The sequence below is a fragment of the Lonchura striata genome, chromosome 21, assembly GCF_050655825.1.
Source record: "Lonchura striata isolate lonStrDom1 chromosome 21, ASM5065582v1, whole genome shotgun sequence".
Taxonomy (NCBI): Eukaryota; Metazoa; Chordata; class Aves; order Passeriformes; family Estrildidae; genus Lonchura; species Lonchura striata.
In genome coordinates, this window is record NC_140723.1 from 7,656,875 (window position 1) to 7,684,744 (window position 27,870).

General features: G+C 55.1%; 1 protein-coding gene across 2 annotated transcripts; it reads right to left on the bottom strand.

The window, feature by feature from the left end:
- Positions 1-1,074: 1,074 nt before the first annotated feature.
- Positions 1,075-21,811, bottom strand: LOC110481004 (protein-arginine deiminase type-2). 2 transcript variants are annotated; one of them, XM_085558478.1, is made up of 16 exons: positions 20,764-21,811; positions 18,834-19,020; positions 18,099-18,168; positions 17,894-17,955; positions 17,702-17,819; positions 16,691-16,816; positions 13,368-13,546; positions 13,080-13,183; positions 12,883-12,994; positions 12,703-12,810; positions 9,567-9,718; positions 8,647-8,791; positions 7,796-7,889; positions 5,843-5,928; positions 5,599-5,727; positions 1,075-4,185 (listed from the first exon to the last, which is right to left on the bottom strand). In XM_085558478.1, exons 1-16 carry the CDS (start codon positions 20,868-20,870, stop codon positions 3,952-3,954), a joined length of 2,013 nt encoding a protein of 670 aa, XP_085414604.1. In that variant the 5' UTR covers positions 20,871-21,811; the 3' UTR covers positions 1,075-3,951. The 2 variants fall into 2 exon arrangements, with proteins under 2 accessions (XP_085414604.1, XP_085414605.1); XM_085558479.1 differs by lacking the exon at positions 7,796-7,889 and having other exon boundaries at positions 12,703-12,994.
- Positions 21,812-27,870: the final 6,059 nt, after the last annotated feature.

Consider the following 27,870-nt stretch of genomic DNA (forward strand, 5'->3'; position numbering starts at 1 on the left):
GCGGCCGCCATCTTGGGTGTGGCGCTTTGCGCCCCCGCCTCAGGGGGGAAATTCCAAACATTGGAATTTGGGGCGCTTTTTTTTGCGCTTTTTTGGGCTTTCTCCATCTTTATACCCAACTTCAAGCCAGGCTGCTGCCAGCGGTGCTTCATTTTGAGGGCGTTTTGTGTGTTTAGGGTACTCGGGGACAGGCACAAGTGTGTCACCATCAACAACTGGGACATGGCAGAGTGGCGGGGCAGGACGCATAAATTCCCCTTTTTCTTTCCTTATTCCCCTTTTTCTTTCCTAATTTCCCTTTTTCTTTCCTAATTCCCCTTTTCTCTCCTTGAAAAGAAAAAATACATTGAAAATTTTCTTTCTTTTTCTCTCCGTTAATGTGAAAAAACACCAATCACTTGCTTTTTAATATTTTAAAAGTTTAATAATAATAAAGTGGTTATAAAAATAATAATACTATTAGAGTAATAAGGTTTAGAGTTAGGACAATTACAAGACAACAAAAAGCAAAGATGTCCAGATGGTCTCGGACACTAAGTCACAAAAAGCATAACTTGTGAACAAAGGAATAACCCTTAAACCAATACACTTGTTGCATATTCATAATCCTTCATGGTTATGCATACATTCTGTTTAAAACAAGAAACTCTGTTGTATGTCAACTATTCTTTTAATCCCCATGGTGTCTTCGAGTCTGAGCAAGGCCTGAAGAAATTTGTTTCTTCTGATAAGAAGCCACAAATTCCTCTCCTTTGGAAGATTTAGGTGTTCCTCGAAGCAAGTATCTCATTGCTAAAAAATAAACTCCTCCTACATACATAGTCTCTATTTTAACATTATGTTGGAACTTAAAACTCTATTTAACACGCTACTTAAGAGAATTAATACAGCAACACGTTCTAACATTACACATATAATATTCATTGTAATATTTGTGAAAAGTCAATCATAAAATATGCATTTTTCACATCGGGGAAAGACACCAAGCATGTCACCACCAACAATCAGGACACCTAAATTCCCCTTTTTCTTTTCTAAATTCCCCTTATTTTTTCTCCATTAATTTCCAGCATCGTTATTTTGCATGAAGGTACCTGTGCTGCCATGCCCCTCTGTGAATAATGCATATTTTATGATTGGCTTTTGGCAAATGTTACAATGAATGCTATATGTGTAACGTTAGAAAGTTATGTTGTATTAATTCTTTTAAGTAGTGTGTTAAATATAGTTTTGGGTTACAACATAATGTTAAAATAGAAACTCCGCGATATAAGATTTGTGACAAGCTCAAGCAAAGAAATGAGATAATCAAGAAACTCTTCACACAGAGATGTCAGCAAAGGGGGCCCATAAAAAGTTACAGCCTCCTTATCAGAAAAGACAAACATTCTTCCACCTTCTCTCCGTCTTTTTGGTACCAACAAGATTAAAAAGAAGTTGACAAAACCCAAAAAAGTTCCTAATTTGCAAAGAATTTATGCATCATGTTTGAATATACGAATATGCAAATAGCCATTACTTTTAAGGTTATTCCTTTGTTCACAAGATACGCTCTTAGTGACTTAGTGTCCAAGAGCATCCAGACGTCTGTAATTCTTTGCTTTTTATTGTCTTGTAATTGTCCTAACTCTAAATCTTATTACTCTAATTATATTACTATTTTTATAACCATTTTATTATTACTAAACTTTGAAAATTTTAGAAACTAAGTGATTGGCATTTTTCACACCCCCTCAAGGGGACCTGCTCTGATATCAATGGGGCAAATGGTGGGTGCTGGGGAGCAATGAATCCCAGAGATATTAAGGTGGGATGTAATATATGATTTAGAATAAATTCATGCTCAGGACTAAAATACAGTATCCTGTTTAATGGAACCGAGTGATGGGAAAGAGCAACATACACAAGATGAATTCCAGTCTCAAAATATGGTTATTCTGAAGGATTATTCTGTCTAGAAGATATGCCTTGGACGATAAGATAAATATTCATTTCCAGAAAACGATGTTTGAGGGGGTTACCATCTAACAGGATTTCAGCAATCAGAGTATTCTGGGAAAACCTCTGTTTAGAGGCACCACAAGAAAAGAACGTGCATGAAAATGTGAAAAAGGACAAAAGGAAATAGGAGGACCCCTCCCTGTTTTATAGAAACAGTATTAAAAAACCCTGTGAAATCAGTACCCTGTGAACTGGTCCGGACCCAGTTCACCCAGCACCCATCGCCTGGCTCAGTGCTGATTTGCTTGTGGCTTTACTTTGATTTAATTTAATAAATTTCTTTAATTATTAAATCCTAGCATTCATTTATGGGAAAAGCCCTCCAAGGTCCCTCCAGGACCTTCAAGTCCAAGCTGTGACTGATCCCACCCTGTCCCCAGCCCAGAGCACTGAGTGCCACATCCAGCCTTTCCTTGGCCACCTCCAGGGATGGGCACTCCAAACCTCCCTGGGCAGCCAAACAAAATTCCCCCCCTGTTGGAAATTGTTAGAGATGCCCATTATATGATTGGCTTTTTGCAAATATTAAAATGAATACCGTCTGTGTAATGTTGGGAAGTTATGCTGCATTAATCTCTTTTAAGTAGTGTGGTAAATATAGTTTTTAGGGCATAGCATAATATTAAAATAGAAACTATGTGATGTAAGATACTTTTTGTAACTATCTTGAGGAATGGATAAGATAAAGAAGAAATTATTTTCATGCAATAACAGCAACAAGACACCAAAATCCAGAGAATTATTGCCCATGTATGGGGACTGTTCAGACTTCTTCCAGATTTCTAGGAGCCAAGAAATTGGTTTACAAGATGAAGGGGGGGCAGAAACTAAGCAGAAGACATCCTTTGTTAGAAAAAATTAAATTTGAATAATGTATAAGACATATGAATATGCAACAGGCTATTGCTTTTAAGGGGTAATCCTTTGTTAGCAAGGTGTGCTTTTGTGGCTTAGTGCCCAAGAGCATCCGGACATCCGTAATTCTTTGCTTTTTATTGTCCTGTATTGTCCTAACTCCGATTGTCCAAATTCTTACTGCTCTAATTTTTACTACTCTTTTTATAACTATTTTATTACCATTAAACTTTTAACATTTAAAACAAGCAATTGGCGTTTTTCACAGAAATGACGCAACTTTCCTAATTAGTTTTTAATTAATTGTGATAATTACTTGTAAGCAGTGCCGACTTTTAGCCGGCACAAGTTAAAACTTCTTTACAGACTCTTACTTCCATTTTGATCATTAAATCACTGAAACCTTGAGTTTGTTAAAGCTGACCCTGACAAGTTTCAATAAAGCCAAAGGGAACTGAAGATTGGACATCTGGGATCTCAAATTTATGGTCCTTTAAGGACAGTAAGAAGAAGATACAGAGGAGATTGAGGCCTGAAAAGGATGATAAAAGAACTAAGGAATGTGGCCCAGCTTAGCACGAAGAGTAAGAAATCAATGGCCAATAGTGGACAGAATGCTAATCAATAAAAAGCATTATTAGAACCCGTGAACCTAATTTCTTTGTTAAAGATGTGTAGATAAATGAAAACATTTTATATTGCTGGAGCTCTGTCAGCCACACACAGACCCTGGCTGAGTTTAAACAAAGCGACGCCTGCCTCGCCAACACCACAAAAACAGTGGTAGAGACAACTTTGGAGGATTTTGGCAACTCCCCCACCCCTGTGAGCGCTCTGTCTCTTTCCCTCCCAGTTATTCCTGATGGAATTATTAACTAATAATTAATTATTCATTATTAGGTTATTTAATCCCTCAGCTTTTTCCTCACAGCAAATTCATTTATTAAGGGAATCGCAAGCAACACACACTTGGGGTGAAGGTGGGGGAAGAAGAAGGAGGACGAGGAGGAAGCAGATGAAGAGGAGGAAGAGGAGGAAGAGGATGAAGAGGAGGAAGAGGAGGAAGAGGAGGAAGAGGAGGAAGAGGAGGCCCGGCTACGGCGCGAAGTGCCACCACTGGAAGGCGAAGGGCCGGCGCTGGACGCAGGTGCCGCAGCGCACCTCGCCCAGGCTGCCGTGGTAGGAGGCCACGTCCTCCAGGAAGCGGCAGCGCAGCCCCAGCGGCTCCAGCAGCGCGCGGATCCGGCGCTCCAGGCAGCACTCGCCGCCCGCCACCGGGCCGAACGGCTTGGGGATGCCCAGGTCCTTGGCCAGCACCATCATGGTGACCTGTGGGGTGACACCAGGGGACAGTGGCATCAGAATGGGGGTGCCCAAGGGCTTGGGGATGATCAGATTGATCATGGTGACCTGCAGGATGACACCAGGGGACAGTGGCATCAGAATGGGTTGCCCAAGGGCTTGGGGATGCCAAGGTTGATCATGGTGACCTTCAGGATGACACCAGGGGACAATGGCATCAGAATGGGGGTGCCCAAGGGCTTGGGGATGCCCAGGTTGATCATGGTGACCTTCAGGATGACACCAGGGGGCATTGGCATCAGAATGGGGGTGCCCAAGGCCTTGGGGATGATCAGATTGATCATGGTGACCTTCAGGATGACACCAGAGGACAGTGGCATCAGAATGGGGGTGCCCAAGGGCTTGGGGATGCCCAAATCGATCATCGTGACCAGAGGGGTGACACTGATGGGGACATTGGCATCAGAATGTCAAGGGCTTGGGGATGGATGCCCAGGCCCCTGGCCAGCACCATCACGGTGACCTGCGGGGTGACACCAGGGGACATTTGCATTAGAATGTCAAGGGTTTGGGGATGCCCAGGTTGATCATGGTGACCTGTGGGGTGACACTGAAGGGGACATTGGCATCAGAATGGGGGTGCCCAAGGGCTTGGGGATGCCCAGGTCCTTGGCCAGCACCATCATGGTGACCTGCAGGGTGACAGCGGTGTCAGAATGGGGGTGCCCAAGGGCTTGGGGATGCCCAGGTTGATCATGGTGACCTTCAGGATGACACCAGGGGACAGTGGCATCAGAATGGGTTGCCCAAGGGCTTGGGGATGCCCAGATTGATCATGGTGACCTGTGGGGTGACACCAGGGGACAGTGGCATCAGAATGGGTGACACTGAAGGACTTAGGGATGCCCAGGTCCCTGGCCAGGATGATCGTGGTGACCTGTGGGTGACACCAGTAGTGTTGGGATGGATGAAGCCAAAGAACTGACACTCATCACCTTCCTACACCCTCCTCAGCACCTCTTTTTGCAGCTGCCCTCCCTCGGGATTCCAGATCCAACAGAATTCCCCGGTTTTATCATTAAAACACTCCTCACCCCTTGCAATTTCACCACTTTTTTTTTTAAAAACCCCACTGCAAGCACCACAAAGCCACCAAAACTGTGTTAGGCTTGTGTTTATCCACGCCTGCCTGGATATATTTCCTTTTGCTAGGCAGCTGGGTTAATTTTTTGGGAAAACTTTGGGGCAAACATGCCTCTCACCTCGCAATTTCACTGCTTTGAAATGATTTTGCCTCAAAACCCCAAAGCCACCGAGATGCGTTAGACTTGTGTTGATTTTTCCAGGAAAACTTTGGGGACTCATCCTGGCTGACGGAGCTGTTTTTTTGGGGAGGACCCGAGGGTAGGAACCCCCCGAGGGTGGGAAACCCGCCCTTACCGTGTTGGGGAAGTAGGGAACAGCTTTTCCCTGCTTGTCCAGCTTGAAGAGGGCCGGCAGGTCGATGATGTCCTCCTCCAGCAAGCCCAGCTCCTTCTTGAGGATATCCCTGTTCCAGTCGATGCAGCGCTGCGGGGGACGGAGCAGAGCAGAGAGGGGCCCAAATCCCACCGCTCCCTGCGGGGTTTGTGCCACGCCGGGGTGGTCCCTGTGGTGGGGGGTGTGACCCGGGTGTGGGCATTACCTGCACGTACTGGTTCTGCTGCGCCAGGACGTCGTTGGAGAGCACCTTGTTAATGGTGACGCGCTTGGTGTCTGTCCCCGAGTACCCTAAACACGTGAAACGCCCTCAAAATGAAGCAGCGCTGGCAGGAGACTGGCTTGAGGTGGGGTATAGAGGTGGAGAAAGCCCAAAAAGCCCCCCAAAAAAAGCCCCAAATTCCAATTTGCTGAGCCTGGGGTGAAAGCTTGGGAAGCTGAGGGAAGGAAATGTCTGGCTGTTGGAAAAGTTCTGTCATCCATCTTCCTGCCCAGGGGAATCCGGTGGATTTCTCGAGTGTCCCCCTCCATGGGGTCACCCCTGGTCTGGGGACAGCCAGAGGAACCCTTGGAGATATGGAGACCTTCTCCCAACCCTGCCACGGATCAAAAGCACAATGAAAGGGAAAAAAACCTGGTTCTAATCTGGACCCAAGAGCTGCCAATTGTCCTGCTCCATGCTGGAGCTCCATATCCTTGGAGATATGGAGACCTTCTCCCAATGGTACCACAGATCAAAACCACAATGAAAGGGAAAAAACCCGGTTCTAATCTGGACAGGAGAGCTGCCACTTGTTCTGCTCCATGCTGGAGCTCCATATCCTTGAAGATACAGAGACAAACTCCCAACCCTGCCATGGCTCAAAACTACAATGAAAGGGAAAAAACTGGTTCTAATCTGGACCTGAGAGCTGCCAATTGTCCTGCTCCATGCTGGAGCTCCATATCCTTGGAGATACGGAGACCTTCTCCCAACCTTGCCACAGATCAAAACCACAATGAAAGGAAAAAAACCCGGTTCTAATCTGGACAGGAGAGCTGCCAGTTGTCCTGCTCCATGCTGGAGCTCCATATCCTTGGAGATATGGAGACCTTCTCCCAATGGTACCACAGATCAAAACCACAATGAAAGGGAAAAAACCCGGTTCTAATCTGGACAGGAGAGTTGCTACTTGTTCTGCTCCATGCTGGAGCTCCATATCCTTAGAGATACAGAGACAAACTCCCAACCCTGCCATGGATCAAAACTACAATGAAAGGGAAAAAACTGGTTCTAATCTGGACAGGAGAGCTGCCAATTGTCCTGTTCTGTACTGGAGCTCCATATCCTTGGAGATACAGAGACAAACTCCCAACCCTGCCACAGATCAAAACCACAATGAAAGGAAAAAAACCCGGTTCTAATCTGGACAGGAGAGCTGCCAGTTGTTCTGCTCCATGCTGGAGCTCCATATCCTTGGAGATACGGAGACCTTCTCCCAACCTTGCCACAGATCAAAACCGCAATGAAAGGGAAAAAACCCGGTTCTAATCTGGACCCGAGAGCTGCCAGTTGTCCTGCTCCATGCTGGAGCTCCATATCCTTGGAGATACAGAGACAAACTCCCAACCCTGCCACAGATCAAAACCGCAATGAAAGGGAAAAAGCCCGGTTCTAATCTGGACCCGAGAGCTGCCAGTTGTCCTGTTCCGTACTGGAGCTCCATATCCTTGGAGATACGGAGACCTTCTCCCAGCTGTACCACAGATCAAAAACGCAATGAAAGGGAAAAAAACCCGGTTCTAATCTGGACAGGAGAGCTGCCAATTGTCCTGCTCCATGCTGGAGCTCCATATCCTTGGAGATACGGAGACCTTCTCCCAACCTTGCCACAGATCAAAACCACAATGAAAGGGGAACCTGCTGCTAATCTGGGGGACAGGAGAGCTGCCAGTTGTCCTGCTCCGTGCTGGAGCTCCGCTGGCATTTCCAGAGGCTCCATCCCTGGCAGCAAACATCCCCTCCACGCAGAGGCCCTTATCCCTCCCATCCCACTCGCTTTCCCGAAATAGGGCCGGAGGAGGCCGGGGGCGGCGCGCAGGCATCCCGCTGAAGGACACCCAGCGGGGAAACGTCCCCGCGCGGCCCCGGCTGTGCCACCGAGCGCTGTCCCCTTGCCTTTGAACATGGTGGCTTCTCCCTGGCCCTCCTTCTGCTTCTCGCGGAAGAGCCGGTAGCAGGCGGCCGGGCTGGCCAGCAGCATCCGGAATTGCTGCGGGAACACGGCCGGCTCAGCTGCAGCCCCGCCAAGCCCCAGGGACTCACTTCTGCAAAAACCCGAGCTGAAACGCTTAAAATCGGGTCTTTGCTGCTGTCTAGTGCTTCGTTTAACCTGTGGAGGGTTTGTGGGTCTAAATATTCATTTTTTGAGCCATCCAGGTCAAGGCTCGGTTTCCTCAAGGGAAAAATTTATGTGAGAAGCAGCCAAAGCCTTGATAAAGTGAAGAGAAATGATCTGAGAACATGTAGGCATAAATATGCCTTTCTTTTTGAGCCATCCTGGTCAAGGTTTGGTTTCCCTGAGGGAAAAATCCATGTCAGAAGCAGGGAAAACCATGACAGAGGGAAGAGAAATGATCTGAAAACATGTGGGCATAAATAATTCCTTTTGTTTTTTTGAACCATCCTGGTCAAGGCTCGTTTCCCTTAGGGAAAAATCCATGTCAGAACCAGGAAAAGAAATGCTCTGCAAACCTCTGGGAGATGCTGAGTTGCTGCAAACCCCCGGGAATCTTAAATCTGGAATTTCTTGGATACCTTCACAGGCACTTTTCCCCTTCTATTTGCGTTTATTAATAGCTCAGAAAATCCCTTTTTTTTTTGTGCTCAGATCCCTCATTTTGGGGTGGGGAATGAAACCCAAGCAAACGCTGTCTGGGAGTGCCAAAGGAACGAGCTCCAGGGTTTTCCCAGCGGGATCGGCGTCCCGGAGGAGGAACCGTGGGGCAACACGAGGGGTCCGGGGGTACCTTTTTGTCAGAGGAGGGGACAAAGGTGACAAACTCGTTGACGTTGCCCATGGCCAGCCAGTCGGAGTAGAGCTCCACAGGGGCCTGGACGCGCTGGGCGTAGAGGAAATCCCGCACCAGCCTGGTCATCCTGCGGCCCACAGACCTGGGGGAGAATTCCCATCAGCATCTGCCTGGACATTTGGACTGGGGGAAAATTCCCATCAGCATCTGCCTGGACACTCGGACTGGGGGGATATTCCCATCAACATCTGCCTGGACACTCGGACTGGGGGGATATTCCCATCAACATCTGCCTGGACACTCAGATTGGGGGAAAATTCCCATCAACATCTGCCTGGACATTTGGACTGGGGGAAAATTCCCATCAGCATCTGCCTGGACACTCGGACTGGGGGGATATTCCCATCAACATCTGCCTGGACACTCAGATTGGGGGAAAATTCCCATCAACATCTGCCTGGACATTTGGACTGGGGGGATATTCCCATCAACATCTGCCTGGGCACTCGGACTGGGGGGATATTCCCATCAACATCTGCCTGGACACTCGGACTGGGGGGATATTCCCATCAAAATCTGCCTGGGCACTCGGACTGGGGGGATATTCCCATCAACATCTGCCTGGACACTCGGACTGGGGGGATATTCCCATCAAAATCTGCCTGGGCACTCGGACTGGGGGGATATTCCCATCAACATCTGCCCGGACACTCGGACTGGGGGGATATTCCCATCAACATCTGCCTGGACACTCAGATATAAATTGCCTCTGAGGTAGAGGAGCTGAGGTGGAGGAGCTGCTCAGGCAGTGTCCGATTGACCGAATTGCCCCGATTTTGGTGGCATTTCAGGGCGTTTTCTGAGGCTCTGCTCCCAAATCCATGTTTTTCCCAAATCCGTGTTCTCCCCCCTCTTACGCAGGGAAGCTGCTGCCGATGAGGATCCTTCCCAAGGGATACTCCTTGCCAGCCACGGACACGGGCGGGCTGACCTCCACGTTCCCGAAGGAGTCCAGGCTGGCCGTGGCCTCGAAGAGGGGCTCCTTGTGCACGTAGCCAAAATCGGGGCCCTGGGAAAGAGGAAATGCCCTGAGCCCCCACTGCTGCCGTGGTGTTGTCCTCCTGCAGGGTGGGCGAGGACAGCGACGGCGAGGGGACAGGAAAGGGGACAGGAAAGGGGCAGGAGACCAGATCTGGGACCAGATCTCCTCTCATCCCACAGCCAAGGTTCCTGTCCACGCTAAGCCAAGGTTTAAATGCCCACATTAAGCAGGACCAGATCTCCTTTCATCCCACAACCAAGGTTTAAATATCTACATTAAGCAGGACCAGATCTCCTCTGCTCTCCCCAGCCACGGTTTAAATATCCACATTAAGCAGGACCAGATCTCCTCTCATCTCACAGCCAAAGTTTAAATGCCCACATTAAGCAGGACCAGATCTCCTCTCATCCCCCAGCCACGGTTTAAATATCCACATTAAGCAGGACCAGATCTCCTCTGCTCTCCCCAGCCACGTTTAAGTGTCCATATTAAGCCAAGCAGGACCAGATCTCTTCTCATCCCACAGCCAAGGTTTAAATATCCACATTAAGCAGGGCCAGATCTCCTCTGTTCTCCCCAGCCACAGTTTAAGTGCCCACATTAAGCCAAGGTTTAAATGCCCACAATAAGCAGGACCAGATCTCCTCTCATCCCACAGCCAAGGTTCCTGTCCACGCTAAGCCAAGGTTTAAATGCCCACATTAAGCAGGACCAGATCTCCTCTCATCCCACAACCAAGGTTTAAATATCTACATTAAGCAGGACCAGATCTCCTCTCATCCCCCAGCCACGGTTTAAATATCCACATTAAGCAGGACCAGATCTCCTCTGCTCTCCCCAGCCACGTTTAAGTGTCCATATTAAGCCAAGCAGGACCAGATCTCTTCTCATCCCACAGCCAAGGTTTAAATATCCACATTAAGCCATGATTTAAATGTCCACATTAAGCAGGGCCAGAACTCCCCGTTATCCCACAGCCAAGGTGTAAGTATCCACATTAAGCCAAGGTTTAAATGCCCACAATAAGCAGGACCAGATCTCCTCTCATCCCACAGCCAAGGTTTAAATATCCACATTAAGCCAAGGTTTAAATGCCCACAATAAGCAGGACCAGATCTCCTCTCATCCCACAGCCAAGGTTTAAATATCCACATTAAGACAAGGTTTAAATATCCACATTAAGACAAGGTTTAAGTACCCACGTTAAGACAAGGTTTAAGTGTCCACATTAAGCAGGACCAGATCTCCCCTGCTCTCCCCAGCCAAGGTTTAAGTGTCCACATTAAGCTAATTAGACAGCCCTGAGCCAAGTTCCTGGTTGGCTCTGGGAACTCCAGCCCCTGAGGGTGACTCTGCCCTGGGCTAAGAGCCATCCCAAGGGCTGCACGGCACTTAAATCCTGCTTAAGGCCTGATTTCCAGAATTTACCATATCTGGGATTGGAGGAGCTGTGTGTGCAGGGGTAATTAGCGCTCGGCTCTGTGCGCCATAGCCCGAGGAAGCGTTAAAAACAGGGCAAAACCGGCAGGGATGGGACCAAATTCCCACTTTCCCTGCTCTCTGGTTGGAGCTGACGCAGGCCCGGAGCGCACAGCATCCCCTGGGATGAGATCAGGTGTCCGAGAGGTTTGAGTTAAATCCCAGTCGCTTATCAGGGCTGGGTTTCCATGGGGACAACCCAAATACACAGGTCGGGAAGTGAGCAGGGAGACCTGGGCGTGCTTCCACCCAGAAATTCCCTTTTTAAACTGAGGCTGCTTGGAGATGCTGGGGAAGAGGGAGCACAGCTTTTCCTGAGGTTCCCCGTGCGTTTTTGGGGTGCATTTCTGGGGGATGGCCGGGATCAGATCCTTTTTTCTCTGGGTGCTGAGGGAGGGCCTGAGCACCAACCACCTGCTCCTGAGTAATTTCAGTTTAATAAAACCACGGAGCCCGCCTGGTTTCAACTGTCAGGGCTCTGGTTCATCCCAGGTTTGCGGGCCACATCCAAGTCCTATCAGTTCCACACTGATTTTGAGGGGATAATTCCTTCCCGTCTCCTTTTTCCCTGGCATGGGCTTCCAGGGGCTCAGGGCTTGACCCGTGCCCGGGGTGTCGGGCTAAGTATTCCTAGCTGGAAAATGAGATTGGAAAGGTCGGGCTGGGGATTAGGACTGGCTTCAAAGCAGAAATTGGAGGATAATGCGTTAGCAGCTCCCAGGGCTGAGATTGTTGCCCTAAATACGCGGCCGAGCAATTCCTAAAGAGGGCAGATCCGCACAGCCGCCCGGCGGATTCGCTGGATGAATCCGGGACTGGATGTTCCCACGCCAGGCATGAGAAATGATGGATTTCAGCCCTCCCAAAGCCCCCAGCCTTCCCCAAAGGGACAAAAGCTGGGATTTGTCCTCGTCTCCCATTCCTGCCGGGGCTGGCGCTGCTCCAGTGCCCGGCTGGGAGCTGAGGACAGCGACTCCGTGGCTGCCTGGGGTGTCCTGCCCTTCTCCAATGGGGGAATTTCCAAGGAATCACCCAATCCAGCTTTTTCCCATGCTGGGTTTTCCCAAAACACCCCATCTCAGGCTTGCCCCGGCCCTTTTCCTTGGCCAAGGGGCCCTTAGGGATGTTCCAGGTGCTGGCTGCATCCCGCTCTGATCCTCTGCTGCTTCCCTTCCCTCTCCCACTTGGAAACTGCCGGATATTCCCAGGCAAAGAGGAGGAAAGGAGAAAGCAGCCTCCCATCCTGGGATGCTGGAGGGGCAGAAATCCCATCCCAGAGCTCGGCTGGAGCCTTTCACTCCCGGGGACGCCAGCTCCTCCTTTCCCCCTGGTCTGAGGGCTCCCGGCGGGCTGGGGTTGGGTGAGGCTGGATGAGGGATGAGGGGGTGAGGATGGAGCTGGGTGGGAGGGAATCTCCATGCGGAGCTGCTCTGCTCTCATCTCCCACCAATAATTCCATGCACGGAGCCGAGGGCAAGGAGGATTTGGGAAATGGGGAGGTGGGCTGGGCGTGACTCGGAAGCTTCTCTCACCAGCAGCTCCTTGACGGGGAGTTGCTCCATCCCTCTCTCCCGAGGGGAGTCCAGCACCACCGGGAAGCTCTTGTGGGGAGCCTGGGTGTAGCCGAGCTCGATCTCATCCTGAGGAAGGGAGGAAATCCCACCTGGGGCACCGGCAGGGAAGGGTTTTCCCAGTTTTTGGAGCCCCCCTACCTGCATCCAGCGGTCCCCGCGGTTGATGTAGCCGAAGCAAACCTTCAGCTTGCAGCCGGCCTTGGCCACCAGGCTCTGGATCTCCTTGGTGAACAGGTAGTTGTCCTTCATGCTGGAGGAAAGGAAGGAGAGGATGGAAAGGATGGAAATTCCCTGTTCCCAGCCCAGCCCCAGCGCTGGGGAAGCACCACCTGTACCTGCACACCAAGAGGTTCACCGGGGCCAGGGTGTTGGGCGTCATGATCCACGGTGCCACCCGGAACACCACGGTGTCGGTGAAGATCGGCGAGTGGGGGATGCCCTGAGGGAGCCAAGCAGAAATCAGGGACGTTCCCCCACCACTGCCCCCAAACACCTTCCCCGGAGACCATTTTTGGGATCAGGTCATGGGATCGCTCTCCGCTCTGGCACCATCCCGATCTGCTGGGTGCAGCCTCCCATCTCCCCGTTCCCGGGAGTTCCTGGAATTCCCGGGCGTTCCTGACCTCGGCCAGCGGCTCCAGGAGGCTGACGTGGATGGACACCAGCCCGGAGAAGGTCTCATCGGGGAATCGCAGCCCCTCCACGAAGAAGTGGAGCTCGGCGGCCCCGCCGGGGTAGGGCACGGCGTGGAAGAGCTTCCTGCGGCCCAGCACCCGCACGTAGCGCTGCCCGAAGAACGGATCTGCCGGGAACGGGAAACCGGGAGAGCCGCGTTTATCAGGATTCCCGCCCGTTTCCTCGGGATTCCCGCCCGTTTCCTCGGGATTCCCCTGTTTCCTCAGGATTCCCGCCTGTTTCCGCGGGATTCCCACATGTTTCCTCAGGATTCCCGCCTGTTTCCTCAGGATTCCCGCCCGTTTCCTCGGGATTCCCGCCCGTTTCCGTGGGATTCCCGCCCGTTTCCTCGGGATTCCCGCCTGTTTCCTCGGGATTCCCGCCTGTTTCCGCGGGATTCCTGCCCGTTTCCTCGGAATTCCTGCCTGTTTCCTCGGGATTCCCGCCTGTTTCCTCGGAATTCCTGCCTGTTTCCTCGGAATTCCTGCCCGTTTCCTCGGGATTCCCGCATGTTTCCTCAGGATTCCCGTCTGCTTCTTCGGGATTCCTGCCCGTTTCCTCAGGATTCCCCTGTTTCCTCAGGATTCCCCTGTTTCCTCGGGATTCCCGCCTGTTTCCTCGGGATTCCTGCCTGATTCATTGTCAGAGTCCAGAGCATCCCTTTGGCTGCCCCAAATGACTCAAGACCCTGGCTAAGAACCCAAGAACCTTCATAACAAATTGTTTTGTTGAGGGAATCTGTTTGACATTTTCTAATAGTTGTTTCCTCAGGATTCCTGCCTCTTTCCTTGGGATTCCCACTTCTTTCCTTGGGATATTCTCGCCCGTTTCCTCAGGATTCCTGCCTCTTTCCTTGGGATTCCCACCTCTTTCCTCATGATTTTCTCGCCTGTTTCCTCGGGATTCCTCCATCTTTCTTCGGGATTCCCACCTGTTTCCTCGGGATTCCCGCCCATTTCCGCGGGATTCCCGCCTGTTTCCTCAGGATTCCCCTGTTTCCTCGGGATTCCCGCCCGTTTCCGCGGGATTCCCACCCGTTTCCTCGGGATTCCCGCCTGTTTCCTTGGGATTCCTGCCTCTTTCCTTGGGATTCCCACCTCTTTCCTCATGATTTTCTCGCCTGTTTCCTCGGGATTCCTCCATCTTTCTTCGGGATCCCCACCTGTTTCCTCGGGATTCCCGCCCGTTTCCACGGGATTCCCACCTGTTTCCTCGGGATTCCCGCCCGTTTCCGCGGGATTCCCGCCCGTTTCCGCGGGATTCCCGCCCGTTTCCGCGGGATTCCCGCCCGTTTCCTCGGGATTCCCGCCTGTTTCCTCAGGATTCCCCTGTTTCCTCGGGATTCCCGCCTGTTTCCTTGGGATTCCCGCCTGTTTCCTCTGGCAGGGCGCTCCCCTGCTCCCGCCGTGCTGGGTTTCCATGGGGATAACCCAAATACACAGGTCAAAAAGTGAGCAGGGAAACTGGGCGTGCTTCCTCGCAAAAATTCCCTTTTTAAACCAAAGCTGTTTGGAGATGCTGGGGGAGAGGGGGCACAGATTTTCCTGAGGCTCCCCGTGCGTTTTTGGGGTGCATTTCTGGGGGATGGCCGGGATCAGATCCCCCAGATCTTCGAGGAGATCCAGCTGTGACAGTCACCTTGAAGCAGGAGTTGAGGGGCTTGGAATTTTGTCATGGACACGAGGGATGAGGGAAAATGTCTCAGCCTTTCCTCGGCTGGAGCAGCCTTGGGAAGTGTTTTCATGGAATTTCTGCTCCTCCACACGAGGACAATGTCCCGAGCTCCCCCTGCACGGTGGAACAAACCCGAGCTCCTCCACGGCACATTCCTGGCTGGGTGAGGGATTTCATTCCCAGAAAATAAATCCTGGTGCCACAGTGAGGAATGAGGAGGGGGTGTGCTCTGGAGTGTGCTGCCAGCACGGAGAAAGAAGGAGTGACCCGTGGTTTAACACCCCAGCCCTGCTGGCAGCTGCAATTATTCCATTTTCTGAAAACATCCCAATTTTTCTCTCTATTTATCCTTATTTTTAACAGAAATTATTCCATTTTCTGAAAAACCATCCCAATTCATCTCTTTACCCCCTCTTTGTTTAACCTGCCAGGAGTAAGAAACACCGGGGAAGCAGGAACCAGAAAGACAAATAATTTAAAAACAGAGGGAAAAAGAAAGAAAAGCAAACCACAAGAAGTTTGCAGCAGTGGGCTCTGTGTCCCAGCACTTCCTGAGATTTATTCTCCCTCTTTTTACCCCAAAACAGAGCCAGCAGCTGGAGCTGCCTGGGCAGGGATAGCCTCACATCCCTGGGCTCTCCTGGAGCCGGGAGACGGAGCTGAACTCACCCAGCGGGAGGAAAATGAGCCAAAAACATTCACCATTCTCTTGGTGAAACCATTCTCTGTCACCATTTTCACTTCCCAGTTCCTGCAGCTGAGGATTTCGGTTCTCAGGAAGTCAAAAAAAATGTTATTTGTATTTAAATCCTCCTTGTCTTAAAACCACTCCGGGCTGCCTCCCCTTTGCTGCGTGGCTTTGTGTTCCTCTCCCTCTGCTTTTCCATCCCCAGAGTTTTCCACAGGATGGAAAAGAAGGAAAAATGGGGGGAAGTGGGGGGGAAAATGGGGTGAAAATGGGGGAAAAATAGGGGGAAATGGGGGGAAATGGGGGGAAATGGGGGGAAATGGGGGGAAATGGGGGGAAATGGGGAGAATGGGGGGAAATAGGGGAAAAATGGGGGGAAATAGGGGGTGAAAATGGGGAGGGAATTGGGGGGAAATGGGGGAAAATGGGGGAAATGGGGGGGAAATGATGGGGAGAAATAGGAGGGAAATGGGGGGGAAATGGGGGGAAAATGGGGGAAAAATGGGGAAGGAGCATTGGGGGCATGTTCTGAGGAGCATGGAGAGGACAACTTCAGAGATGGGAAGGAAAGGGTTTGTGGGGACCTCAAAATCACCAGGGAGGAAGAGGAAGGGGGAGAGGAAGGAGGGGAAAAGGAGGAGGGGACGAGGAGGAAAGGAAGGAAGAGGAAGAGGAGAAAAGAAGAAAAGGAGAAAAGGAGAAGAGGGGAAAAGGAGAAAAGGAGAAAAGGAGAAAAGGAGAAAGGAGAAAAGGAGAAAAGGAGAAAAGGAGAAAAGGAGAAAAGGAGAAAAGGAGAAAAGGAAGATGGGGCAGAAAAGGAAGGGGGAGAGAAGGAAGGGGAAGAGGAGGAAGGGGGAGAGGAAGGGGCAGAGGAGGAAGAGGCAGAGCAGGAGGTGAGGAAGGTCTTACTCTGCACATGGAAGACCCCAACTTTGTCAGCGTCACTGACGGAAACGGAGAGGATGATTTCGTAGCCGCGGGGCAGGCGCTGGGGCCCCTCTGTCCTCAGCACCATCGGAGCCATGTCCAGCAAATCTGGGGGCGAACGAAGCAAATCAGCCCCGAGGCACCCGCTCCTCCCTCGCCACCAGCCCGGGCACCCTGGCAAACCAGAGCTTGGCTGTGACCCCGGTGCCCTTTTCCCATCCCTTCTCCCTGCCCGCCCTGGCACGGCCGGGCGGTGACCGCGGAGCGTCGCGGGGCCCGGCTCCGCGTGGGTTGGGTTTTCCAGGAACGCGCGGGTGGATTCCTGGCTGCCGGCCTTGCGCCTCGCCCCGCGCTCCTCTCACCTGCGTGGAGCATCCCCGGCCCGCGCTGGGCCAGCCCTGGAACCTCAGCCCTTCCCCTGCCTCCGTGGGTTGGCACGGTGTTCATTCCACAGAAATTGCAGCATGGGAAGCTTGCTCAGCAGCTGGTGGGGAGCAGCTGGGTCCTGGGCTGGGTCCTGGGCTGGGTCCTGGGCTGGGTTCTGGGCTGGGTTCTGGGCTGGGTTCTGGGCTGGGTCCTGGGCTGGGTCCCGGGCTGGGTTCTGGGCTGGGTCCTGGGCTGGGTCCCGGGTTGGGTTCTGGACTGGGTTCTGGGCTGGGTCCTGGGCTGGGTCCTGAGCTGGGTTCTGGGCTGGGTCCCGGGTTGGGTTCTGGGCTGGGTCCTGGGCTGGGTTCTGGGCTGGGTCCCGGGCTGGGTTCTGGGCTGGGTCCTGGGCTGGGTCCTGGGCTGGGTCCCGGGCTGGGTTCTGGGCTGGGTTCTGGGCTGGGTTCTGGGCTGGGTCCCGGGCTGGGTTCTGGGCTGGGTCCTGGGTTGGGTCCCGGGCTGGGTCCTGGGCTGGGTCCCGGGCTGGGTCCTGGTCTGGTTCCTCTCAGGGAAGGTCACAGAGAGAGGATGACGGGGATTTTGGGGACAGGGGCTTTGGGGAGCCGTTACCTTCCCTGCTGAACAGCGGCTCGCTGTCGCAGTCGGAGGGCGGGATGAAGGGGAACTCCTTGTCACAGCTGACCAGCAGGATGGCCCCGTGTCCCTCCGGCCCCCAGGCCCAGCTCGCCTAAAGCACCCCTGGCCTTCAGCGGGCTCAGGACTCGCCGAGTGGATTTTCCGCGGGTGGGGGAGGCCGGGTACCTTGTTGGGGCTGTTCTTTTCCACCACTCCATCCCGATCCGCGTCCACGTCCAGAGAGATCCCTGCGGGGACAGAGCCGCCTCACCCCGGGCACGGCGAGGGGGTCGGGTGGCAAACCCCCGGGGCCAGCACCCCTGGGTCTGCCGTGCCCACCCCTGCCCCTGCTCCCGGCACGAGGGGACAGGGAGGGACTCATCGGACTCACCAACGCCAGTGAGGAACACCCCGGCTTGGTTGATGGGCTTCCCTCCCTCGGCGTAAAAGCTGACAGTGACCTGCAAACCCCAAACCCCACGTTGGGGCAGGACATTCCCCTCCGTGGAGGTCCCGTGTGGGATTTTTTAAAGTCAGAGGGTTTGGGGCACATTGCGAGGGGCAGGCCTCAGACACAGCAGGATGGTGATTAAAGCTAAGCAGTAGCTATAAAATTTGTCAGCAAAAAAAAGTATACAAGAAGTAAAAAGCAAGGACAAACACAACAATGGTCTGTGTATTAACGCTTAGGTAGAAGAAATTCCTAAGTTGCAGAAAAGTATGTCTGCTGAGATATTAGGAAAGTCTAAGATAAATAATGGAGCTCTGTGCATGGTATCTTGAGGCTTACAAGCAAGTATTGTATTCAAAATAAGCAAGCATTGTTTTAACCAAAGGTACGTGTGCTTATAGTAATTAGATAGAACTACTGCCAATGAGCTTTTGCTGTGTGTGACTGGTCAAAAAGTTTATAAAGTAAGTTGTAACATTGAGTTCTTAGTCTGTTGCCTAGATGTGAGCTGCTGACATCTTCCCATTGTCATAGCCATATAATGAGACTGATGCTAAAAAATAAACAGCTCAAAACGCGTAGCACAACAATCCCATCCCATTCGTAACTTATCTATAACCCCAAATAACGATAGTCCCACTCCCGGGATCGCGCTCCTGGGATTCCACTCCTCACCTTGTTGTCGTTGACCTCGGAGCTGGCGCGGCTCATGCTGAACCTCAGCACCGTCCCCTCGTCCAGCGGCCACCGCGTGCCGGCGCCGGACACGGCCTCGGGCTCGGCGCGGCCGCGGAGCAGCACGTCCACGCTGACCCCCTCCGTGTGCTTCACGCCGAAGGCCACGGCCCCGGCGGGGGCCGCCCTGCCACAAACACCCGGAATTCTCAGCGAGGCGCAGGGCCAGCGCGGCGTTCCCACCGGGACTCGTGCCACTGCCCCGAGCACGGCCAAGACCGGGCACGCCAGCGTCTCCACGCTGACCGCTGGCACCTTCCTGCCCTGCTCCTGCCTGGGAACTGGAATTACCCCGAGTTTAGGCCCGGCTTAGCCCCGTGAGTGTTTGCAGCCATTGCTGTGGGTAAGGATTTGCAATAATCCCAAAGAACCCGGGCTCGCACTTCCCCGGAGAAATCCCTGTTTATTTTCCAGCACGGTTTATAAACTCCTCAACACACTGTGGCCATCTCCCTGAGAGGGTTTTCCATGGGAAACTCTCATTTTTGGGAGGATTTTATCCAGTCCCAAAGCTGTCAGTGCTGCCCTGCTCCCAGTCCGATGTGCCCTTGCTCTTCCCCTCTCCTGGCTCCTTTTCCCGAAATTCCCTGCCTTTCTAGGTTATTATTTATGGGTTCTTTGCCCCGACACCCGAGACCTTGCGTTGATCAGGTTTCTTGTCCCACCAAACCCGCACCCTTGGCGAGGGGGGAGGAAATCCGAGCGCTCCTTTGCGCCCGCCTGGGTGTTCCTTAAATCCTTCAATTGCTTTTAATTACACATGGAAAAACTGGTTTGGTTTCCTGGTTCCTTGGATCTGGGGATCCCGCTGGGAAGGGATTTGGCCTGGAGAGGTGCCAGGGGAGCTGGAACTGCGCTGCTTGGCTTGAATATCAAGGCTGGGATTTGCAACAGCAGCACCGACCAGAATCCAGCCTGGAATGAGCTTTTCACCTTCTTTTTCCCTTAGGGGGAACGATTATCCCCAAGTTCAGCATTGGGTTTGTTCTAGGGAAGCGGGGCTTGGCGCTGTGGGGATTTCCCACTTTCCCAAGGTTTTGGTCAAGAGATTTTGTGTTCTTCCCTTATTTTGCAGCCCCTCCCCGGGCTCCTGCTCGTCCCTCTGCCCTCCTCACCTCCCCTGGGTCTGCTGAGCCCAGCGGGTCAGAGCTGCTGTGGGCTGGGGTAAATGCAGGGATGTTCAAAGCTTTCCAGGGATTCCTGCAGCTCGGGAGGATTTTGCCCACAAATTGCATCAAAACGGTGTCAAAAGGGCTTTGGGGTTTGGGAAGGCAGAGGGAAAAACGAAGAGTGGGGATTCCCAGAGGGATAAACAGGAGGAAAGGTGAGGAGGAAGGTGAAGGTGGAGGAGGAAAGGAAGTTTGGGGGGGTCTCACTCATCTGTGGACATCAGTGTAGCTGCTCAACAGCTGTGGGGTTTGGAAAAGCAGGAGGAAGGAGGAGCAGGGATTCCCAGAGGGATAAACAGAGGGAAAAACAAGGAGGAAAGGAAATTTTAGGGGTCCCTCTCACCTATGAGCATCAGCATGGATGTGGCTGCCCAGCAGCTGTGGGGTTTGGGAAAACGGGAGGAAAAGTAGGAGCAGGGATTTGTAGGAAGGAAAATGAGGAGCAGGGATTTGCAGGAGGAAAAACGAGGAGCAGGCATTCCCAGAGTGCAAAACAGGGTTGAAAGGTGAGCAGAAAGGTGGAGGAGGAGGAGGAGGAAAGGAGGTTTTGTGGGGTCCCTCTCACCCATGGACACCAGCGTGGACGCGGCTGCGGAGCAGCAGTGGGGTTTGGAAAAGCAGGAGGAGAAATGAGGGAAGGAAAAGCGGGGGGGAAGGTGGAAGAGGAGCAGGAGGAAGGGAAGTTTGGGGGTGCCTCTCACCCGAAGACGTCGGCGCGGACGTGGCCGCCCAGCACGCACAGGGCCTCGATGCGGTTCCCGTGCTGCAGCCGCAGCGTGCGGGGCTCGCCCGGCATCTCCCCGGCCATGGGCACCGGCACCGGCCCCGGGAGCTCCGGGAGCTGCCGAGCCCTCGCGGCCGCTGCTGCTCCTTCCCCCGGCGGGGCTGGCGGGGCTGGGATGGCGATGGGAGAGAGGGGGCGGCTGGGCTGGACCTGTGAGAGCTCGGAACGTGATCCGGGCGAGGGAGGGACAGCGGGGACAGCGGGGACAGCGGGGGACAGGGATGGACAGGGATGGACAGGGAGGGACAGGGAGGGATGGACAGAGATGGACAGGGATGGACAGGGAGGGACAGGGAGGGATGGACAGAGATGGACAGGGTGGGACGGACAGGGATGGACAGGGATGGACAGGGAGGGATGGACAGGGTGGGATGGACAGAGATGGACAGGGTGGGATGGACAGAGATGGACAGGGTGGGATGGACAGAGATGGACAGGGAGGGCTGGACAGGGACGGACAGGGAGAGATGGACAGGGTGGGATGGACAGAGATGGACAGGGTGGGATGGACAGAGATGGACAGGGAGGGCTGGACAGGGACGGACAGGGAGAGATGGACAGGGTGGGATGGACAGGGAGGGATGGACAGGGATGGACAGTGAGGGATGGACAGGGAGGGATGGACAGGGAGAGATGGACAGGGATAGATGGACAGGGATGGACAGGGAGGGCTGGACAGGGACGGACAGGGAGAGATGGACAGGGTGGGATGGACAGGGAGGGATGGACAGAGATGGATGGTGTGGGATGGACAGGGATAGATAGACAGAGATGGACAGGGAGGGCTGGACAGGGAGGGATGGACAGGGATGGATGGTGTGGGATGGACAGGGATAGATGGACAGAGATGGACAGAGATGGGATGGACAGAGATGGCCAGCGAGGGATGGACAGCAAGGGAGGGAGGGCAGCTGGCCCCAGCCCTGGGCAAGGAGCTCCCCCAGCTGTCCCCAGCTCCCGGTCCCTCCTCACCCCCCTGACCCCAGCCTGGCGTCCCTAACGCGGATTTGCAGCGTTTTGGGAGCTGGCAGCATCCCTGGGGTGCGTTTCACTTTCTCCTGCTTTCCAGGGAAAATCCCCGCCTGCCGCCGCTTTCCCAGCCCTGAGGCGAGAGCAGAACTCTCCTTTTTTGTTCCCTGCTTCTTTTCAAAGGGAAGCTGGGGAGCAGTGGCTGCTGAAGGGAGCTCGGAGCTGGTTTTGTCCCCCCGGGCCGCTCCGGAGCGCGTCGGGAGCGGTTCCCGCCCACGCGGGGTTTGCATCGTTTATTAACACCCAGCTAAATATTCATTTTCCAGCCCAAACTGCTGCCCCAGATTCTGGAAGCCACAAGCAATTAGCGAGCACAGCAGAGCTCAGGTGGATGTTCCTTCTTTCCGTCCCTCTCGGGCTTCCCTTTTCCAGCCCCGGCTTCCCTCGGTGCCGATGGAGTCCCTGGGATTTACAGGGATCATCTCCACGCTGCCATTCCCCCATGGAAAAACGGGCAATGGGATGGGATTTAAAGCCCTTCCAGCCCAAATATTTCCGGGATTGTGCTGAGGAATATCCAGGCTAGGAGCTGGGACATTCAGGGAATCAGACCTCAATCCCCTGGAACTAGGAACATTTCCATTGGAATAATTTCCATTGGAATGGAGGGGTGGGAAGGGCTGGGGGATGAATATTCCTGCACTTTTTATGGATCATCCCCCTCCTGGAATCCCCCCATGGAATGAGATGGGAATGTGGTGGGATTTAAAGCCCAAATATTCGGGGATATCCTGGATTGTCCTGGATGAGAATCAGGGCCAGGAGCTGGGACGTTCCGGGCTGGGAAAGCAGGGAATCTGAGTTAATCGGGATGGTTTCCACTGGAATTAGGATCATTTAATTGGAATTCGGTTTTTCCATGGATCTGTGCCGGGCCTGGGAGGGATCCCGGTTTATCCCGGGATCTGTCCCGCGGTTTCCGAGGATTCCCGGAGGTTTTTAACGCCCACACCGGACCGGGAGCTGCTCCGCCCGAATTCCCGGGAGCTGGCGGCAGATCCCAGCCGGGAGCTGGGGAGGTTTGCCCCGGGATTTGCCCGCTCGGGGCTGCGGGGGTCGCTCCGGCTGGAATTCCGGGGGCGGAGGGGAGCGGTGCCCCGGCGCTCCGGGCTGACCTTCCGCCGTCAGGAGGTGCCAACAGGTGCCCGTGCCCGGCGGGCGCTGCCCGCTCCTGCCCGGAATTGTTCGGGAATTCGGGATGGAGGCGCTGGGACAGAGCCGGGCTGTGCTGGGGCCGGGCGGGAGATGTGCGGGGCAGGGTGCGAGATCTGTGGGGCAAAGTGGGAGGATCAATGGGGCAGGAGATCAATGGGGCAGGGCGGGATATCTGTAGGGCAGGGAGGGAAATGTGTGGGGCAAAGTGGGGTATCTGTGGGGCAGGGTGGGAAGATCAATGGGACAGGGTGGGAGATCTGTGGGGCAGGGAGGGAAATGTGTGGGGCAGGGTGGGAGGATCAATGGGGCAGGGTGCGAGATCTGTGGGGCAAAGTGGGAGGATCAATGGGGCAGGAGATCTATGGGGCAGGGCGGGATATCTGTGGGGCAGGGCTGGAGGATCAATGGGGCAGGGTGGGATATGTGTGGGGCAGGAGATCTATGGGGCAAGGTGAGAGGATCAATAGTACAGGGTGGGAGGATCAATGGGGCAGAGTGGGAGATCTGTGAGTTAGAGTGGGAGATCTGTGGGGCAGGGTGGGAAGATCAGTGGAGCAGGGTGGGAGGATCAATGGGGCAGGGTGGAAGGATCAATGGGGCAGGGCCGGAGATGTGTGGGGCAGGGCCGGAGGATCAATGGGCCAAGACTGGAGGATCAATGGGCAGGGTGGGAGATGTGTGGGGCAGGCCCGGAGGATCAATGGGGCAGGGTGGGAGATGTGTGGAGCAGGCCCGGAGGATCAATGGGGCAGGGTCGGAGGATCAATGGGGCAGGGCCGGAGGATCAGTGGGGCAGGCCCGGAGGATCAGTGAGGCAGGGTGGGAGGATCAATGGGGCAGGGTGGGAGGATCAATGGGGCAGGCCCGGAGGATCAGTGGGGCAGGCCCGGAGGATCAATGGGGCAGGGTGGGAGGATCAATGGGGCAGGCCCGGAGGATCAATAGGGCAAGGCCGGAGGATCAATGGGGCAGGCCCAGAGGATCAATAGGGCAAGGCCGGAGGATCAATGGGGCAGGGTGGGAGATGTGTGGGGCAGGCCCGGAGGATCAGTGGGGCAAGGCCGGAGGATCAGTGGGGCAGGGTGGGAGGATCAATAGGGCAAGGCCGGAGGATCAATGGGGCAGGCCCGGAGGATCAATGGGGCAGAGCTCCGTGGGGCCGTGCCCAGCTCCAGCCGCAGCGACAATCGCTGTTCCGCCGTCCGGGGCGCTCCGCTCTGGGGCCGGCAGCGCCGCGGTTCGCGGCAGAGGGAGGGACGGAGCGGGTTTTGGGTGCTTGGGCAGTCCGGCTGTTTTCCACGCTCCATACTAACCCCAAATCTGGATTTTCCCATATTTTTTTCCCCTTCCCGAACCTGCCTCCTGCCCTTTTTCCCTGGCTCCCAGGGAGTGGGGAATGCGAGTCCTCCCTGCCTGCCTGGGGTGCTGCGGCCAGAAGAAAACCTGATAAAACCCTAAAGGAAACCTAAAGAAACCTGGAGGAAACCTAAAGAAACCCTTCAGGAAGCCCAAGCCCTGCGGAGCCTGGCGGGGTTTGATAACTGGTTCGATGTCTCGCCCTGCTCAGGTAATTAGGCTGACACGGCTCGTAAAGATTCCTGCCTGCAATTCTGCATGCGGGGTAATGAACCAGCTGCAATTAACGAGCTGTAATTATCGGCTTAGGGAGATTATCGAACTTTCCTCGGCAGAGTGATGCTGCAGGATGGGCGGGGAGCAACGCCCCGGAGGGATCCGGCTGTTCCTGGGGTTCCTGGGGCGGTCTGGGGAGGGTTGGGATGGGCTGGGGCTGGGGAAAGGGGCTGGCATTGGGCACAGAAAGGCTGGCAATGGGCAAGAGAGAGTCTGGGACTGGGGGAAGGCCAGAGGCACCCCCGGAGCCGGCTGCCCCTGCTCCCTGCGTGATGGACAGGCGGGATCCGTCTGTCATGTGCCACTTTCCCAGGACAGGCTGTAATTAGGGACAATCAGCTCCGGCCGCGCCGGGTGTCTCTGAACCCGCCTGTCCCTGGGCACGGCCACTCCGGGTGGTTCCAAACCCTCCTGTCCCAAGCCTGGCACTCCGGGTGGTTCCAAACCCTCCTGTCCCAAGCCTGGCACTCCGGGTGGTTCCAAACCCGCCTGTCCCCGGGCACGGCCACTCCGGGTGGTTCCAAACCCTCCTGTCCCTGAGCCTGGCACTCCGGGTGGCTCTGAGCCCTCCTGTCCCCGAGCCTGGCACTCCGGGTGGTTCCAAACCCTCCTGTCCCTGGGCACGGCCACTCCGAGTGGTTCCAAACCCTCCTGTCCCGAGCCTGGCACTCCGGGTGGTTCCAAACCCTCCTGTCCCCGAGCCTGGCACTCCGGGTGGTTCCAAACCCTCCTGTCCCTGAGCCTGGCACTCCGGGTGGCTCTGAGCCCTCCTGTCCCCGAGCCTGGCACTCCGGGTGGTTCCAAACCCTCCTGTCCCTGGGCACGGCCACTCCGAGTGGTTCCAAACCCTCCTGTCCCGAGCCTGGCACTCCGGGTGGTTCCAAACCCTCCTGTCCCGAGCCTGGCACTCCGGGTGGTTCCAAACCCTCCTGTCCCTGGGCACGGCCACTCCGGGTGGTTCCAAACCCTCCTGTCCCGAGCCTGGCACTCCGGGTGGTTCCAAACCCTCCTGTCCCGAGCCTGGCACTCCGGGTGGTTCCAAACCCTCCTGTCCCCGGGCACGGCCACTCCGGGTGGTTCCAAACCCTCCTGTCCTGAGCCTGGCACTCCAGGTGGTTCCAAACCCGCCTGTCCCCGAGCCTGGCACTCCGGGTGGTTCCAAACCCTCCTGTCCCCGGGCACGGCCACTCCGGGTGGTTCCAAACCCGCCTGTCCCGAGCCTGGCACTCCGGGTGGTTCCAAACTCGCCTGTCCCCACGGACAGCCACTCCAGGTGGTTCCAAACCCTCCTGTCCCGAGCCTGGCACTCCGGGTGGTTCCAAACCCTCCTGTCCCGAGCCTGGCACTCCGGGTGGTTCCAAACCCTCCTGTCCCCGGGCACGGCTGTGGAGGAAGAGGAGGGAGTGCCGGTTCCACCCAAAATCTGTCGGTGCCTGGGGCTGGGTGAGACCCGCAGCGGCTCCGAACGGGGCTGGGGCTGAGCTGCAAAACCCACCGAGCCCGGAAAGGTTGGGACCCTCCGTGCCCAGGGCTGCGATCCCGCTGGATTTTGGGGGGCACAGCTGTCCCAGCTCCCCTGCCTGAGGATGACAGAGCACCCCAATCGTGCTGTGCAGCCCAGGTATGCTCCTGTCCATCCCAGGTGTGCTCCTGTCCCATCCCCAGGCGTGCTCCGTCCATCCCTCAGCCCAGGTTTGCTCCTGTCCATCCCAGGTGTGCTCCTGCCCATCCCAGGTGTGCTCCTGTCCATCCCTCAGCCCAGGTGTGCTCCTGCCCTATCCCAGGTGTGCTCCTGCCCATCCCAGGTGTGCTCCTGTCCATCCCAGGTGTGCTCCCGTCCATCCCAGGTGTGCTCCTGTGTGCTCCTGCCCATCCCAGGTGTGCTCCTGCCCATCCCAGGTGTGCTCCCGTCCATCCCAGGTGTGCTCCTGTGTGCTCCTGCCCATCCCAGGTGTGCTGCTGTCCATCCCCAGGTGTGCTCCTGTCCATCCCAGGTGTGCTCCTGTCCATCCCTCAGCCCAGGTGTGCTCCCGTCCCATCCCAGATGTGCTCCCGTCCCATCCCAGGTGTGCTCCTGTCCATCCCAGGTGTGCTCCCGTCCATCCCAAGTGTGCTCCTGTCCATCCCAGGTGTGCTTCCGTCCATCCCAGGTGTGCTCCTGTCCATCCCAGGTGTGCTGCTGTCCATCCCCAGGTGTGCTCCTGCCCATCCCAGGTGTGCTCCCGTCCATCCCAGGTGTGCTCCTGTGTGCTCCTGCCCATCCCAGGTGTGCTGCTGTCCATCCCCAGGTGTGCTCCTGTCCATCCCAGGTGTGCTCCTGTGTGCTCCTGCCCATCCCAGGTGTGCTGCTGTCCATCCCCAGGTGTGCTCCTGTCCATCCCAGGTGTGCTCTGTCCATCCCTCAGCCCAGGTGTGCTCCTGTCCATCCCAGATGTGCTCCCATCCATCCCAGGTGTGCTCCTGTCCATCCCCAGGTGTGCTCCTGTCCATCCCCAGGTGTGCTCCCATCCATCCCAGGTGTGCTCCTGCCCCATCCCAGGTGTGCTCCTGTCCATCCCTCAGCCCAGGTGTGCTCCTGTCCCATCCCAGATGTGCTCCCATCCATCCCAGGTGTGCTCCTGTCCATCCCCAGGTGTGCTCCTGTCCATCCCAGATGTGCTCCCGTCCCATCCCAGGTGTGCTCCTGCCCCTCCCAGGTGTGCTCCCGTCCATCCCAGGTGTGTTCCTGTCCCATCCCAGGTGTGCTCCTGTCCATCCCCAGATGTTCTCCCGTCCATCCCAGGTGTGCTCCTGCCCCATCCCAGGTGTGCTCCTGTCCATCCCAGGTGTGTTCCTGTCCATCCCAGGTGTGCTCCCGTCCATCCCAGATGTGCTCCTGTCCATCCCCAGGTGTGCTCCTGTCCATCCCCAGATGTTCTCCCGTCCATCCCAGGTGTGCTCCTGCCCCATCCCAGGTGTGCTCCTGTCCATCCCAGGTGTGTTCCTGTCCATCCCAGGTGTGCTCCCGTCCATCCCAGATGTGCTCCTGTCCATCCCAGGTGTGCTCCTGTCCATCCCTCAGCCCAGGTGTGCTCCTGCCCTATCCCAGGTGTGCTCCTGTCCATCCCTCAGCCCAGGTGTGCTCCTGTCCATCCCAGGTGTGCTCCTGTCCATCCCTCAGCCCAGGTGTGCTCCTGCCCTATCCCAGGTGTGCTCCTGTCCATCCCTC